Raw genomic sequence first — 16769 nt, forward strand, 5'->3', positions numbered from 1 at the left:
CCCAAACCCATTTTTACAGCTGTAATTGTCACTGGATGCTCTAGGAGGAACATGCCCCTTTGTGAAGGCCTTGGCAAAATGAAAGGTATGGTCATTATAGACTAGAAAACTAACAGCAAACAAAGGAGGAGAATCCCCCATTCATTAACTCTAAAACTTAGTATTTTATTACATTTCATTAACCCTTACATTAGCATCTGACACTCTACTCAGAGAATTTGTCTTTCTCCTCTGTTTGGCTGTCTGGGAGCTGGGAAACGTGCAATATTGGGCTCTATCTGCCCTAAGAGCCTCAGAAAATACCTTCATAGAATCAGTCTCTTCCACCTGGATGTATCTTCTACTCTGCAAATGTTTGCTGTAATCCTTCAGCCCAGTATTAACGGGATCCCAGCTTTGCATAAATGCATGTAACATGCATATGACAAAACCAAAGGGAAGTTTCTTGGGACATGTTGTTACACAGTATGAATTAGTTCCAAACATTCCTAAACCACGGAATACTACACAACAATCACCTGCTGGAAAATACTACTATTATTGCCGATTCCACTGACTTTGTTCACTGATTTCCTTACTGGTAGATGACTGGAATTCAGACCTGGTGAGTAATCACCATGGATAACACTTAATTGAAGAGACATTCTCTACCACATTTTATATTCAATTTTCAATTAACAGGAGCTTTTTTCTTTGTATTTGCAGAGCTGTTCTTGAGGGAAAGATTGATGCTAATTCTTTTTGTTTCAAAATCAGGATGATAAAACTAATTGCAAAGCAGCAGCTTCAAAATCCAAGGGTTAGGTCCTGAACTGATGAGTCAAACTTAGAAGTTGTGAAATAAAGAAGAAAAACCACCAAGTATTTTTTCATTTGCCTTTTCTAGAATAACGTCAACTAGAGCTCAAGAGAAAAAAAAAAAGGAAGCAAGGAGAAATGGATTTTTATTACATGTTAAACTACTGTTTTGTTTTGCAGTAGTATGGGAACAAAATAAAAAGAAACACTGGAAAAGATATAGCCAGAACATGAAACCTGGCCACACCATGATTCTATTTTCGTGTTTTTATGCCTGAGTAATTAGCTTAGAAACCTAAAGAAAATACACTTACTGTGTGATACTTACTCTAAAAACATCTGGTGTTTAGTTTACAAATACTGATACAGAAGTGAGAAACAGTTGAAAGACACACAGTGCCTCATCCATACAGCAGAAAAAAATAATCACATTTAAGGATCTTGTTTGGATATTTTTTAACACAACAAGTTTTGCTGCATTCAACAAAACAGACAATTATTCTTTGTATAACCTCTGCATTCCCCAGAACCTCTTCTTGTCATAATTATCAAAACCATAATTTCCTATTTGAGCATGTCAACTCCTGCAATTATTAGCTCCTGTTTGTAAATAAATACCATGATTATAATACCTAATTGCAGAATCAGAAACAAAATCAGAACAGTTGAGGTTGGAAGTGACTTGTGGAGAACATCTTGCCTAAACCACCCCTTTAGGAAGCAGGGTTCCCTACAAGAGGCTGCTCAGGACCAGTTGCATTTTAAGTATCTCCGCAGATGGAGACTCCCTGGGTGACATGTTCTTGTGTCTGATCACCCCTGAAGTTAATAAATAAATAAAGAGCTTCTAAAGAAATTATTTTATTTCATTTTATGTCCACTGCCTCTCGTCTGTTCACTGGACATCACTCAGAAAAGCCTGGCGCTCTATTCTATGGTTCCTCCCACCAGGTATTTCTACACCAGGGGTAAGATCCCCCAGCAGAGCCTGCTCCGCTCCAGGCTGAACAGCCTGAGCTCTCCCAGCCCTTCCTCACGGCAGAGATGCTCGAGTCCCTTGATAATCTTCTTCAAGGCCCTTCACCAGACCCTCACCACTGTAGCTACATGCTGCCCTGGGCAGACCAGGCCTGGACACAGCACTCCAGACGTACCTCACCAGCGCAGAGTGAGAAGGACCACCTCCCTGACCTGCCGGCAACACTCCTCCCAACACAGGACACCACTTGCCTTCTTTGCAGCAAGGGTACACTGCTGGCTGACATTCAACCTGGTGTCCAGCAGGACCCCCAGGTCCTTTCTGCCAAGCTGCTTTCCAGCCAGCTGCCCCCCCGTAGGCACTGGTGTATGTGGCTGCTCATACCAGGCACAGGGCCTCGCACTGCCCTTTGCTGAACTTCATGAGATTCCTGCCAGCCCGTTTCTCCAGCCTGTCAAGGTCCCTCTGGAGACCCGTCGGTCCATCGGCCACTCCTCCCAGCCCTGTCCCCCCTGCAGACCTGCTGAGGGTGCTCTCCGCTCTGTCCTTCAGGTCATTAACGAAGAGGCCAAGCAGCACTGGCCACCAGCCTGACATCCTGCTGATCACAACCATCTGAACCAAGTGATTCAACCATGTTTCAATCCACCTCAACGTCCACTTATCTAGTCCATATTCATTAGTTTGTCTATAATGATGTGGCAGACAGTGCCTATACTTGCTATACTTGAGACAAATAACATTCTCAGCTCTCGTCTCATCCACCAAGATAATCATCTCATCATAGAAGGCTAATAGGTTGGTAAGCATGATTATCCTTCCTAAAGCCATATTGATGACTCCTGATCACCTTCTTCATTATGAGGTGATTTTCTCTTCTGCCTAGCAAATATTTAATGTGCCATCTCCAGTCAGAGGTTACATTCCTGTGATTCAGATTTGGCTCTCTAAGGACATTCTAAATGGCAAAAGTGTGAAAAGTTGATCCAAATAAATAAACACTGTGAATGTGAAGTCAGTTCAATCCTTGTGTGTCCTAAATCAACGCAGGACATCGAGTTAACAAAGTCAAGGCATCGCATAATCACTCAGTGGGGATGCGTAACACAAATGCTAAGATACTGAAAGAAGTACGAATGGAAGTGTCTGCATGCAAAAGTGCAAGAAAAAACAATGCAGAGAACGCGTTCCAGGAATGGTATGTATCGACAAGCAAGGACACAAGTACCAGCAATCAAACTAGCCAACGATGAGAAACTTCTTGCTACATCTAGATCAGAAGGCCAGCGCTCTAGTGAGGCTGAACTAGAGATGACCAGCCAGTCAGAAACCCGCAGCAAAGCCACACCATGTCACCTCTGCCCACAGAAAAGCAGGCTGGACACCAGAAACCCACCCACCCTGAGGCAGTGGAGTCCAAGGACAGCAATGATGGGCTGAAGCCAGCAAGCTTCTGAGGGAAAAGAGCACACCATGAGAACTGTTTGACTCCTAAAGAATACCGAAAATCTGTCTAAAAGCCAGTTTACTGCCATCAACTAAGAAGAGCCCAAGAGACATAGTGAGGGGACTTTACAGCCACCATCACTCATCCCACGCAGGTGATCCTGCACAGATGCCTTCGTGTTGGTGAGCATGTGGCTATCAGTATGAGTGGCATCTATGACAGAAAGAGTGCAAATGAGTGAAAACAGATTAATTTAAAGTAAATATCACCTCCCCCTCCAATAAGGTCTTGCATTGAGTTTCCTCACATTAAGTTCCTGAAGTCTTTCACATTTTCACTGTTTTAAACGCATCACCTATGTTCAGAGTCTTTCCGATTTAGATTAACTTTTCTGACTACGCCATTAATCCTGACAACAACCTTAACTAAAAGGGTCTGAGTTTCAGAATGCTCCTCTCCAAGAGCTTAGTTGTTCCTAGCTTAACTATCAAAATACTGCTCGGGACACAGGTTAGACCCCCTCCTGTGACTCCCACCTGAATGAGGAATGAGTTGCATGCCCAGTGAATTAGCAGAACCCAACTATACTCTTTACAAAGGCTGAGTTACTAACACAGCAGAAAGTATCTTGAATCTTCTACTTTTTCCTATACCTGCTAACCCCAGGTCTTGATGCTAAAGTCTCCCTCCATTCCAGTAATTCCTACTAGTCCTTGTGTACTTCTGCAACACTCAGGAGAGCGCCTTGACTCTGCATCCGCTGTACTCATATGTGCTTTTCTCTTATACAACAGAATCCAGAATGTGCAAAATCCTGCGTGTGCAATAGATTCACTGTCAAATCCTTCAGCTGTTTCCCTGTTCACATCAATGAACAGTTCAGAATTTATTCCCTGCTTCTAAAAGGCCCCACATGCTGAACCCACACGAAGCACTAGGCACTGAACATCTGCCTCAAATGCATTTCAAAATACTTTCCCAACAAAACATTGTATACGTATGTACCCAATACAAATAGAAAAAAATAATGAAAAATAACATCACGTGGCACACAATATATTGCACAAGAAAATAAGAAAGGCATGCCCAAGAAAATTGATAAATATCTCTTCCATAAAGAACCATGAGGACTTCTATTATAAATGCCCATCAGAAAAATGCACAGACTAAGTAAACAACATATAGATAGTTTTCCTGTACTTGCTAAGTCCTTAAATTACTCATTTTCAAGAACTGAGCAAAGGACTAAATACTAAAGAGTGAACTGTAGTCTTTCACTCTCAAATACTCTCTTTCAGCAGCAGAGTTGAAATCCAAGTCCAATTTTAATAAAACCTTTGCACAGATCTTTTTTCTGGCTGAAATAAACATTAGTATGGCAAGCCCCACTGTTTCACAAGATCAGTATTCTAACAAGTATGGAAAACGGCCCTGCTTAATAATCTATGAAATTAAGCAGCAAAAAAGGAAATGAGTGAGAGTGATAAAGGCTGGGTGTTAGAGGAACATTCTTTCTGATGGAACGTACTCAGTCCGTTCTTGGGCCACACTAAATGTGCATTTCCCATCAGTGCTCACACTCCAAGAAATAACAAAAGAACTTTTTTTCAAGATCAAGTATTAAGCCCACCCACAGCTATACATATTCCAACAAAAAAATCCCAGAAGAAGTAGCAGACTTTTCAAATGTCACCTCTGTGAACCTCTGCAGCCATTTTTAATGGAAGATTTCCATCCTCAAAAGCTTACAGCGAGGCTCTGCTAATTTGCCATCATTCATTAAAAGCCCAATACTTGTGGTCCAAATGTTCAAAGCAGCCTACCTTTTCACAGAATGGTCTTGGATAGGGTAGAAAATAAAAGATATTCTGCCTTGGTATGCTTGATATACAAACAAAACTAAGTTTCTACTCCAATACAAGTGTATTATACAGCAGCACTCAGCAAATAAATAGCTTCTGAGCTAAACAAATAATATCTGACCTTTGGTTGCACGATTATCATACATTTGATTAATGGGGTTAGTGTAAACACTGTTTATAAATCAACTAATGAATTACTGAGTTCTGATAATTCAGTTTGTTTGATACTGCATTGGTTTTCTATTTGAATTATTAACTTGAACCGAAGCAGACAGAGGGAAAACCTCAGAGCTTTCTTTAAATTACAAAAGGTGTGCATGTATAAATTACACAAACATATAACAAGTAATAAAATAACAATTTCATTGCTTCACTTTCCACATGCTACTGCCGTTCTTAATGTCACACCTTACTTTCCCTGTAAAAACCTTGGGTGAATGAGAAGAAAAGAAGAGCATCCTTACCTTAATGTTGCAAGCTTGTTCCATCAGTCTTCTGGCGTTCTCTTCAGCTCTGTACCTCTTGGGCAACTGAACCCTGAAGAATTTTAAAGCTCCTTCAAAATCTGCTTGCAGAAGGTCCTCTTTTGAGGTCTGCAATTAAACAAAGGGAACTAAAGTAAACACTGAGAACACGCAGTCATGCTCATTTCCTGGGTTTGTCACTTACTGAATGTATTCCAAACCACCAACATTCACATTAGCTAAAAAACACCCTCCTTGAATTCAGCTCTCTAACCCCAACCTCATCAAACAAACCAGAGGCTAAAGCATATCCAAGGAATGCCAGGCAGAGCAGCACCATCAGAGGACTGTAACACATTAATGTATTTTATCCTTCTATACCTGGAGGGTAAGAAAGGGATTCTGGCTCAGCCTGTCAAGATGTCACTTAGTGTGGAGAAAAACAGAACCCAAGGAAAGAAAAGAAACCTAGGAGAATGTATAGTATTTTCTAGAGAGCTTGTGTGTTAGACCATTGCTGATTCTCATAATGCTGCCCTAAAAACCCAACGTATATATAGATATATATGGTTGCAGACATGAACAGCAGAAGCAGAAATGCATATGACTCATAAGAGGCATCAGCGAGTCAATGTGCAGAAGTCTGTGACACAATTTCTCAAAGAACACTGTGCTAGAAAATGTTTTACAAGCTTATTTCTACATCTCTCATAATACTGTACCTCTCAGTGTGGTACCAAGCCTAACAGGTCAGAAAACATTAAACATTAAACATTCAACATTAATCCAGTTCTGCTACTGACAGAGTAATATGATTCACAGGGACAAATGCATTCATCTTTGGATTTACTAAGAGCTACACCAACAGATGTAGCAGATAGGAAATACCAAGCCTTAGGATAGCTCCTGTAAAATGTTCACAGAAGCTGAATGTCCAGACAAGACATGTAGGACATCATCTCAAAAATGTGAATGTCAAGATATTTACCCTAGAAAGAGTTAACAAAAACGTGTTAATGTACAGACTAGTATAACGGAGACCAGTGCTGTGTATCCCAGTATGACTGCAAATACCTCAGGAGCAGCACCGGTACCTTTTGTTAAGGTTAATTGCTGAATGAATTGCTTAAGTACCACCGCCAACATTTTCATGTGTGCATCCCCCGCTTCCTCATGAGTAACATCCTTTTTCACCTTGTTCTATGCAGTAGGTGTATTACATACACATCATTTCCAAGTTTGATTCTTAACTATGTCATTATCCACTCAAAATCCTTCGCTGTCTCTAATTTCAGACTTTCCAGAAAACACACCTTAGCCAAACACAAGAGATTTAGCTCTATGCAGAGAGAATGGGGAGAAACCATGACGCCTTTGACATGCTAGACGTAAGGCTTGATGATACTATTATTTCTCTTGTGTGTTAAATTGGTTTTAAATGAATAAAATAATAAAATAAAAATAATTATCATTACAATGCAGAGAAAATTTTACTTTTACTTACAAATCCTCCCTACACACCCTACAAAGTAGCATCTCTAGTTCATTTACGTGAAAATAATTACATCTACTATGTAAAAACCCTTCTTAAAAGTACAAATGTATTGTTTCCCAAAGCAAACTGAACTTCAGCATGGTGCTGCAGACATGTAACCACAATACCTAATAATGCAAACCTAGTTTGCCATATTCCACATTTCTGCTGAAAATGCTACAGCACCCTATGCAGAGGGTCTATCAAACCCAGAGATTTATCCCAACTTTATTTGGTGGGGGGAAGGAAGAAGGGCTTTGGAAGGGATTTAAAATTATGTACCAAGCTTGGAACAGCAACAGAAGTTAAGGGGGTATCTTGATGATTATCCAGCCTCTCTGATAGTGGAGAGCGTGACCTGACATCAGGGGAGTGCCCCTCCAACACTGATCATCACCATCACCGTGTCCAATTTTTCACTTGGGGAACAGGCATAGCAATGCCACCTGTGATGTCCCCATGTTTACCCATCAACCGGTGTATTTCTGGAGATTATTATATTGTGTACCCCAATGGGCACTGTTGTAGTAGTTTTTGCTACGTTACCCGAATGAAAGCCTGAGAAAACTCCAAATACAACTCAAGTAGCTTCAGCATATCTGTTTCCACAGGACTGCAGCATTTTTAAGGCAGACAACTTTCTATCAGCAAAATCCTGAGTTCTCCTAAGATCTATTTGACCCTCCCTTCATTCACAGCCAAGGAAGCTGCTGGGTCATCACTGCAGGGGCACAAGAAAAGCTGCCTTCGGGATGCTGATGAGAAATGTTCAACTTTACAACCTATTGCATCTGATTCTGTCCACAAAGATCTGGCAGACGGACTGGTTGGCTGAGACTCAATCAGACACGACCAGGGTAGTGTTGACAGAAAGCTGGAGCCATTGGGTATTTGCTGAATCAGACCCACTCACAAATGCAGCCACGGCCAACACATCTGCTTCCTCCTCCTCCTCCTCGCATCATTATTTCTCTTGGACAAGTTTTTACTGAGGTTATATATGCTTCTGTCACACTTGAGACGAGATCACCATTTCATATCCACAACGGGGCTATATTTAAGATTATCTGCAAGTTGCAGAGCACGGTGGGAGCAGCCTGTCACGCAGGCAGCATCGCTGCCAAAACCAGCTCTGGCAACCAAGCTGCGCCTGGGCAAAGTTCAGCTGGGTGATGCGGATCGAAGAGCAGTACACGATAACAGCTTACCTGAAAGCAGTTCCTCTCCTTCCCTCTCAGTGATGGTGACAGCTGTGATCACTACCCAATACAACTACATTTCCCTATCACCCTGCAAATTTGTTTTCCTGGGAGACGAGCCCTCCCACATTTCCAGCCCCTTCCCGGTACTACGGCAGCCTCTCCCTCCCTCCTCCAAAATCTGGGCCCAGACACGGCTCCAACCCCAGTGCACAGGGACACTGGCCACCCCGGGGAGCCCCTTCTGCTGCTGCTGGTGGTTTCACACTGAAGGTGCTCAGTGCCTGCGATGCTGGAAGACGGGCAGTCTCCATGGCAGGCAGCTGGTACACACTTCCAACAGAGTGGGAGGGTGTTTTCAATTAAGACTTCTGGACAGTTGCTCCCAGCACAAAACAAACACCAAACACACTTTTTGCCAAAGTTTTATCATTTTGTCAGAGGCTGAGCTATCCTAATTTGAAGCGTGTAGTCTTCTTAGAGGTCCTGACTAAACACCTGGATTTTAATTTTGAATTTAATTTTCTTAAACCAACATAATGCATCAAGAGGTTTGGAATTATTTTTCTTTTTTAGAAATCAGAGGAGAAAACACCCCCAAAAAGGGCAATAATCAGCAATTAAACTACCCTGTCAAACTTTAGAAAAGCAGATGCCTCTACCCTTGATGCCCATAGCACTTCGTTTTAAAATAAATACTAAAAAATGACAGAGGCAAATACATCAGAAAAACAGCAACTAAATATAAAACATTTAAAGTCACATTTAATTCTTCTAGGTTTCTCTTTGAATCACTGTTATAATAATATTGTAATAGCCCACAACAAATTACTCTCATTGAATTTTGAGTTCTCAGTCCTGAAAAATCTTAGTCAACATAATTCCCATAAGAATAATGATGAATCATGGAACTAAGAACTCCTGACAGAGTTTACTGAACTAGAATTATAGTCATGAAACACTGTAAACCATCACATTGTACAGTTGGCAACATCAGCGGTAGAGCCTATATTGCTCAGCTCTTTCTACTTTGCTGAGGATTTTAATATCATGAAAATAACCTGTTGATCAAAAAATCAGTTTCACTATTAAAATCACAAGAAACTGAAGTAACATTTTGAGAGCAATATTAACTGGGTCATGTACTTTGTATATTTTCTGCAAATTAATTTAAATTTAAAAATTTAAAAAATAGCAATGTTGGCATCCTAAGATTCACATTTCCTGACATTTTGTGCTTTTAATCAATAATGCATAAAGATATCTCAGGACCCTTTTGGCAGCTGTCTGACAGGCGGAGATTTGTAAGTGCGTTGGTTCACGTCACTCAGCTTGTGGAACTCATCAACAACTTATTTCACCAAACCATCTGTAAGTTTAATGAACCAATAATTAAAGTCTGGCAGGTGCACTGGATTTTTGTGCACTCAGAGACTTCAGGGCATTTTTTTATTATTCTAGATGTAATCTCCAAATAGTCATCTTTTTGGTTAAAATATATTTTTAAAACCAGGCAAAAGAGGAAACTCAGTGAGAACTATAACCAAAAGTTTCAGCTTGCCTTTTAGCACTTGACTAAATATGCCCTCAAATGTCCTTCCCACATCGCTTATGTATTTCAATATATTCATAAAATTATCTTATATGGATTAGTTGAAACTAAGGGAAAGCCCTTTCCTACAAGTACTAGCAAAGCTTACAAATCTAAAGGTAAAGTTCTAGAAAACCACAAATGTTCAAAAACAGGAATGAATTTGAGAGACTTAGATTATGTTAACTTTGATATTTCTTTTTTTTAAAGTAAATAGTGTTACTACTACTTTCCCCAAAATATTTAGGAAAATGTGATTAAGATAAAGGACGAAGCCTTAGCTTTTTTTCTTTAATTTAATTTCTGTCTTCAACTATTATTCTGCTGTCTCATTTATTACTGACTATATAACTAAAACTCCTATTCCCACATGGGAACTAATACAGCAGAAGCAATTTCAGATCAACCACACTACACTTCCTTAATTTAATGATTCCTCTTTCATACAAACAGATAAAAATTACTGATTTTGATGTAGATCTTTAGAATTTCTATAGAATGTCAGTGAACATAAACTGCCTATTTTACACTTTAATGTGCATATGTCAGGAACAAGACCAAGTTAAAGGTTGAGAAGAATCTGGCTGTACTCTGCTCCACTATTTAATTTATTACTGGTAAATTCAAACCATTTACAAGTGTCCTCACACTAATTTTTCAGAACATACTATTTAATCTGTAACACACGCAGATGCAATTTTAACTTTTTTTTTTAAGACATGCAATGTGAAATCAAGGTATTCAAGCTATTTTTTTATAACTTGATAGTTCCTCTTCCACTGGGAGCAACAAGACTGCAATGCTGCACATCGTACGACTTTGCACTGTGCTGCCCTCAAACACAAGCTGCAGACCTGGCGTCCATTCAGTGACTCCAAGAGGACAAAGCTGACCACCTGTGCTGCCAAGGACCAGGAGCGTGGATAAACCTGGAATCCAGGCCTGGGGAAGTCCGATGGGGGAAGCTACGCTGCTGCAGCCACACCGGCACACACATCTAGCAGAATACACCTAAGGACTCCTTTTACTGGCACAGCTTCTGTACATTTCTTTACTGTGAAAGCTACACTGTTAAACACATTTTTTCCTAAAGAAAATCTATGATCTCTGTAACATGCTGTTTGGTACTAAAGCACTATGGAAAAAAAATAGCTTTGGTTTGTGTGCAATGAGTTGGCATCCATAAATATGGAGATAATCTTGTGTACACCCAGTAGTATCCCTCTGCTCAAAATTTCACCACTGCATTTATACGTAGTTCCAGACTTAGAAAGCTAATGTTCATTCTGCCACACAAAATACTGATGAATGTGGATAAAGACAAACACAAAATCTACTCACTTCATCCACCCACAGTCATCCCAAAGGGGATAAACCCACACAGAATTAGGACTGTTTCACTTGCCCATCAACGCAGGTAGCTGATGCAGTGAGTAGGTGATCTGAATTTTTCTACAGATGGCATAAAGGTTATAGATTATATTTCTCATTTAACACTACAATGGCATGTATTCTGCCTGTTCTAGGCATTTATTCCCAAAACCACAGGCGATGGAGAAGCTTACGCATGTACAAAAGAATCTACTTCTTAATTTTATGACAACACTGAGGTTTTGAAATATCTTCAGTTCTGATTAAAGTATAGATTCCTGGTCTCTAGAGATTTCTCATTCTAAAAAAAAATTATCAGGAACATGGTCTCTCCTCCTCTACAGAAGGGGTATATGTCAAAAGGGATATATGTTAGAAGAGATATATTAAGCTAATAAAACCTGACAGGAAACCCCGCTGACTCCACAAGTCAAGACTCTCTAATAACACAAGCATGATTTGTATTATTTTGCCTTTTCCCCCCTCTTTTTTTCTTTTTTAATAAACAGCATGATGTCACGCAGCAAAGCTAAGCTGCCTGGGTGATGAAGTATGCTAAATTTCCTGGTATTCTCCATCTGGAGGGCCAGATACAAAGCCTGATTAAGTAGAGTGAAAAAGAGCTTCGTGGTTTTGTCTCTGCTCTCCTTAGAGCTCATCACAAAACAATTCACAATGATTTGGCAGTCCTTGCCCAAGAGACCATCAGCAGGATGGGGTGCATGAGTGTTTAGGTACACTTAGAGGTAAACTGGAACAACATTCACACAACAGATTCAAACATGCGTTATTAGCTACTACACTCAATTCCACAAGTGACTGTAGATATGCAAATTCATCTGTGCTTCACTAGCAATCAAAAGAGTTTGTGAATTTTTTATTTTTATCCAACATCTCACAGTGCAGAGACACACTGGTTCAACCGCCCACCCTTTTTTTTTTTTTTAACACCAAACATAATACGCAGAGCACATTCATTTCTGTGAGTATGCTGCAGAACACGGGTACAGGCTTCCGTAGGACGATGAAAATGTTAAGCCAGGTCACTGTAACTACCTGACAGTACTGTACAGCATACGGAAATAAAGGAAAGGCACCATCCCACTAGGAAATGGGATGGGACGAGTAAAGAACTGTCTTCACATGCATCACATCAAAATGACATTCTGATGTACAAGGCCGTTGAGCAAGTGTACCTCTGAGCTGCAGCCAGGTTTAGTTACAACACCCCAGAGCAGACTCAGCTAGGAGGAGGCACTGACTCCTGGATTTGCCACTCTTTTGTGGGTTTGAGTCTGCTTCATACAGCAGTAGAAATGATAAGTGTGCTCCTCCGTACCGTAACACACCACACCAACTTCAGGCCATTTCACACACAGACATCATTTGCTATGATGGATAAAACCATCTTTAACAATTTAATTCCCAGATAATTCTACACATTTATTTTAAACTTTTTTTACGTACTGTCAACTGCCTTTTCAAGATCAAACACAGAAACAGCAGTAAACGAAAATACATCAACACAGATTGATTTTTTATGAATGTTTAAAGCTAACCTTTGATGTCACAAGTATATAATTTGAAATGCTGAGCATTATTGCACTTTTAATCAGTATCTAGGAGTAGACTGGGCATGCTGTTTATTTGGAATCATTACAGAACTAAGAACAAAAGCATTCATGGCTTTAGGAAAGATTTTTTTTTTTTGTAAGGCAGCCCTGTTTGTGAACCCTTCAAGCTAGTTAAGGAGTGGCACCGATCCCCATTAGCAGGACTAGCATCCAGCCCTCCCAGCTGACATTAAAAAAAAAAAAAAAAAGACTCAGTGCTTAGCAGATGGGTTTATGAGAAGCCAAGAGGAAAAAATATAAGAGACCTCTCATGCCTCCATTCAGTGTCAGCAGTCCTGGGGAGGGGAATGCAGGTTTGGGAGGGAAGATGGGAAATTTGCAATGAATTAATTTCAAGAAAATGATCTCACCGCAAGCAGCCGAGGCACAAATAGGCGATGCCCCATTCCCAGAAGTTCCAGCACCCGACATGCATACTCATTCACCAGCTTGCTTCTCTCGTCATGCATGTCCTGGGACTTTTTGACAGGTGGTGTGAGCTTGGCAGCTGGGGTTTTGCAAGGCACCCCTTCTTCCATGAGCAGCAAGTAGTAAGTATCCAGAGTGAGAAGAACAGGCTTTGAACAGCAATTTCAAAAAAGTGCAAGATTAGAAGAGCCAGCCTCAGATCTTTGAAATGGGCTTGGATGGCTGCCTACAGCAATGCCCGTTGGTCTCTCAGAAAGAGAAAGGCATCTTTGCTAAGAATCAAGGAAAAATATGATCCACCCTGCTGGCTCAGCCAGAGTCCAAAGTAGATTTGAAAAACAAACCAGAGAAAACATGGATCTAAAAATGTACCTAAAAAGCAGGAAAATGGCAGAAAATGAGTGCAGGAAAGCTTGAATGGGAGAAAAGCAATGGAGAGCTTTTAGGGCTCTGTGTCTGTGGACGTGTGTGCAAGCAGCAGCAATAAGAGCAATAAAGCCAGGGCAGTTCTAAAGCTGCAAAGAGAAAAGGATGAGCTCATTGCAATCTCTGATTCGTGACAATCGTGGCGGCTGCCGCTGCTGCCTCTCGCTGTGAATCAGTAATGAAGGGGTAGGCAAGGAGGGGGCTGGGAGGAGGAGGAGGGGGTGAATGAGCATGCAGAGAGCCTCTCGGGGGAGAATGCCGTAATAAGAAGCCAATAGTGAGCGGCTGGACAGCTGAGCTCCCCCTCCCCGTCTACCTTAAATCAATTCAGCTGTAAGGGTTTTTGCTTTTGAATCCCAGGCTCATGGCACATGAACTGCATCCTCTAACGTTTGATGGTTAGGAAGAAACTGGCCTGCCAGCTGATATAATGAGTTGTAGTCAATCCGCTTCTGAATAATGCAAATACAGAGTCAGCACAACCCAGAGACGGGCAGGTAGGGCAAGAGACCCTCATCCCTCCCAGATGATGGATGGGAGAGGAGCAAGGACATCATGATGGACTGCTGGTGAGGAGAGAGCAGCAGGCAGCTTCTGAGAAGCTGAGAAGCCATAGCCCATCTTTGCATAGCTTGTACAGGATTGAATTCAACAATTTAAATAATAATAATTTCCAGCGCTGTGTTCTCAGGAGGCATTTCTAAATCTAGAGATGACGGGCAGAGAGGGAATGATGTCAGCACATGCATTTGAATTGATTCTAGAAATTAACTGCACACTTGTAAGGAAAATGCTATGATGTCACACCTTAAATTGCCTCACATTGCTCCCATGCAGGGAACTGGCCAGGTGCCTCTGCCATCTGGGTAAAGACAGCCTGGCAGGTATTACTTCATTTCATGGATTTTACAAAGTACGTTTTTATGCTGCTTCATTTTCGAATTGCCTAGTTATAAAATGGGCTACGTAACAGAACAATACACATTTCCCATTAGAGCAGACACTAACATTCCATACACATCTAACATACAGAAAGGTGGTAATTTAAAATATTGCGAGGAGCTCTATGGATCTAAAACACATTAATAGCAAACACTTCTGCAAATATAGCTCTAAATATCATATGTCTAACATGTCAAGAAAAAACATATTTAGTTAAAATACTAATGCCAAGCAAAAATCTGTAGCATGGAGATAATAAACATGTTTACCGTGAACAAGACTAGACAAGTACTACAAAAAGCAGAGAAAATTAGAAAAAGATACTAATTGCATTCAGTCTGACATACCACCCATAGTGGACTCCTTTCAAATATAAGTAAATTCTCTTGGATGAGAATTATTATTATTTTTAAAAAGGACATTATTATCAAAAGCAGTCCCACCCACAGAGGTCACCTTGGCTCATGGTGACACACGAAGCAGGTGGGAAAATGGTTAAAGCAGAACCAGCAGAAGTCATAGGTCAAAGATGACAGAGGATGACAATGAGGCCTCACCCACTTACCCTCTGGTGACATGGGGTTTAAGTCAACTAAAGCACCTGCAAATTTTGCGCCGTATTGGATAAGCTGTTTAATACAGGTGGTCTTCTGGAAGCTGATTTAAGTGTCTCAGGTTATGAACCACTGTTTTGCAGATAAAAATCTTCCGTACGGATCAGTCCACAGAGCAAGGTTCTGAAGAGGTGGAGGCTACAGCAGTCCTGAGATGAGGGGTATTTATGAGGTCCTTTACAAGAGAAGCCATGACTCAAGAACAAAAGCACAAGCAACAACTCCAGGTTAAGCCTATAGTGAAGATTGTGATGGGAACTCTCCTATACTTTCCAAAACCTCTCTGCATGCAGTTACAGAGATTCTGGTTTATTATGAATTTTGTTATTAAATATATAGGTAAACACCACAATGCTGCTAAATTATACATCACAGGTTAAATTATCAACTAACCAGACTTATGTTTGTAGGGCGAAACGTTTCAAAGGAAAGGGAGTAGCTTTCCGTATTTTTTCTGAATTTCTTAAGTGTTTCCATTTAATTTAAACACATGCTGGTAAACGTGGTATTTTAGAAACATCAGGTTTTATCTTCCACATTCCACATGTGAATGAAAACGTTGCTCAAAACGTTAAAAAGGAGTAAGAGCATTATACTGCATGGATTGGGAGGCAAGTTACAGAACTGACTAGAAGCACAGAGGTGAACCAGCAGTCACCGGTGACTTGTGGGCAAAACAGGAAAGAGGTCAGAGAATTCAGACCACCATCCATGTCAAAAGCCTTAAATTCTTCCCTGCATATACCAGACTTCAATAAGCTAACAGCTAACTCTCATCCTTATAGAAATTCAGGTTTGGTTCACTTTGTGCAAGGCCTAGGCTTACGAAAAATGAAGTGATCATTATATAAAGTCTTTAATTGTAGAAAGTTATAATAGCATCCAATAGTTAGAAGCTAAAACCAGATGAATTCAGGTTATAAATAAGGTGTAAATTTTTAGGAAAGAGGAAAATTAACTACAGGATTAGCTTCCCAAGAGATGCAGTCTACTACCATCATTACAATTTTTACATTAGGCCTGGATTTCTTGTTTAAAAAGAGGTCTCTAAAATAAAAAAAACCCTACACCTTAATTATCAGCTGAAATTCAACACTTTGTGTTTTTCAGGAGCTCCTTTCACACAGCTTAACAGTGAACTGTCATTCAGATGTGCAGTTAGAGACTTTTTACACTCCCTACCATTCTTAAATACTTCCACATCCTCAATGAACACTATATGTTATTTTAATGCATGTCCGACCAGGAACTGCAGTTTTCCCTTCATGTAAACTTCACTACTCTCATCCACGCCATTAGATTACTGTCCTGCCTTCTTCAGAAGGGCCGGACTGAAGCGAACTTAAAAACTAAAAATGGCTCAAAAGGCAGTAACTGGTACAGCAAGTAGAATATCTTCGGATGAACACATATTAGTCGTGCTTTGATTTCCATGTCACAGACTATCCATCTGGTCTTTAAGTACAGTTAAATCCTGTTTCTGACCTTCCTATCCATGTT

General features: G+C 40.5%; 1 protein-coding gene across 6 annotated transcripts in view; it reads right to left on the bottom strand.

The window, feature by feature from the left end:
- Positions 1-16769, bottom strand: part of RABGAP1L (RAB GTPase activating protein 1 like) — a 254528-nt gene that overhangs the window by 57110 nt on the left and 180649 nt on the right. For 5 of the 6 annotated variants that reach the window (XM_080407559.1, XM_080407558.1, XM_080407560.1 and 2 more), the window contains exon 19: positions 5551-5679. In XM_080407559.1, the coding sequence (XP_080263685.1) occupies positions 5551-5679 (129 nt within the window). Of the gene's footprint in view, positions 1-5550; positions 5680-13229; positions 13823-16769 lie in introns of those variants that run through there. The other variant, XM_080407563.1, reaches the window with a different exon arrangement.

Source organism: Falco punctatus (assembly GCF_963210335.1).
Source record: "Falco punctatus genome assembly, chromosome: 11".
Classification (NCBI taxonomy): domain Eukaryota; kingdom Metazoa; phylum Chordata; class Aves; order Falconiformes; family Falconidae; genus Falco; species Falco punctatus.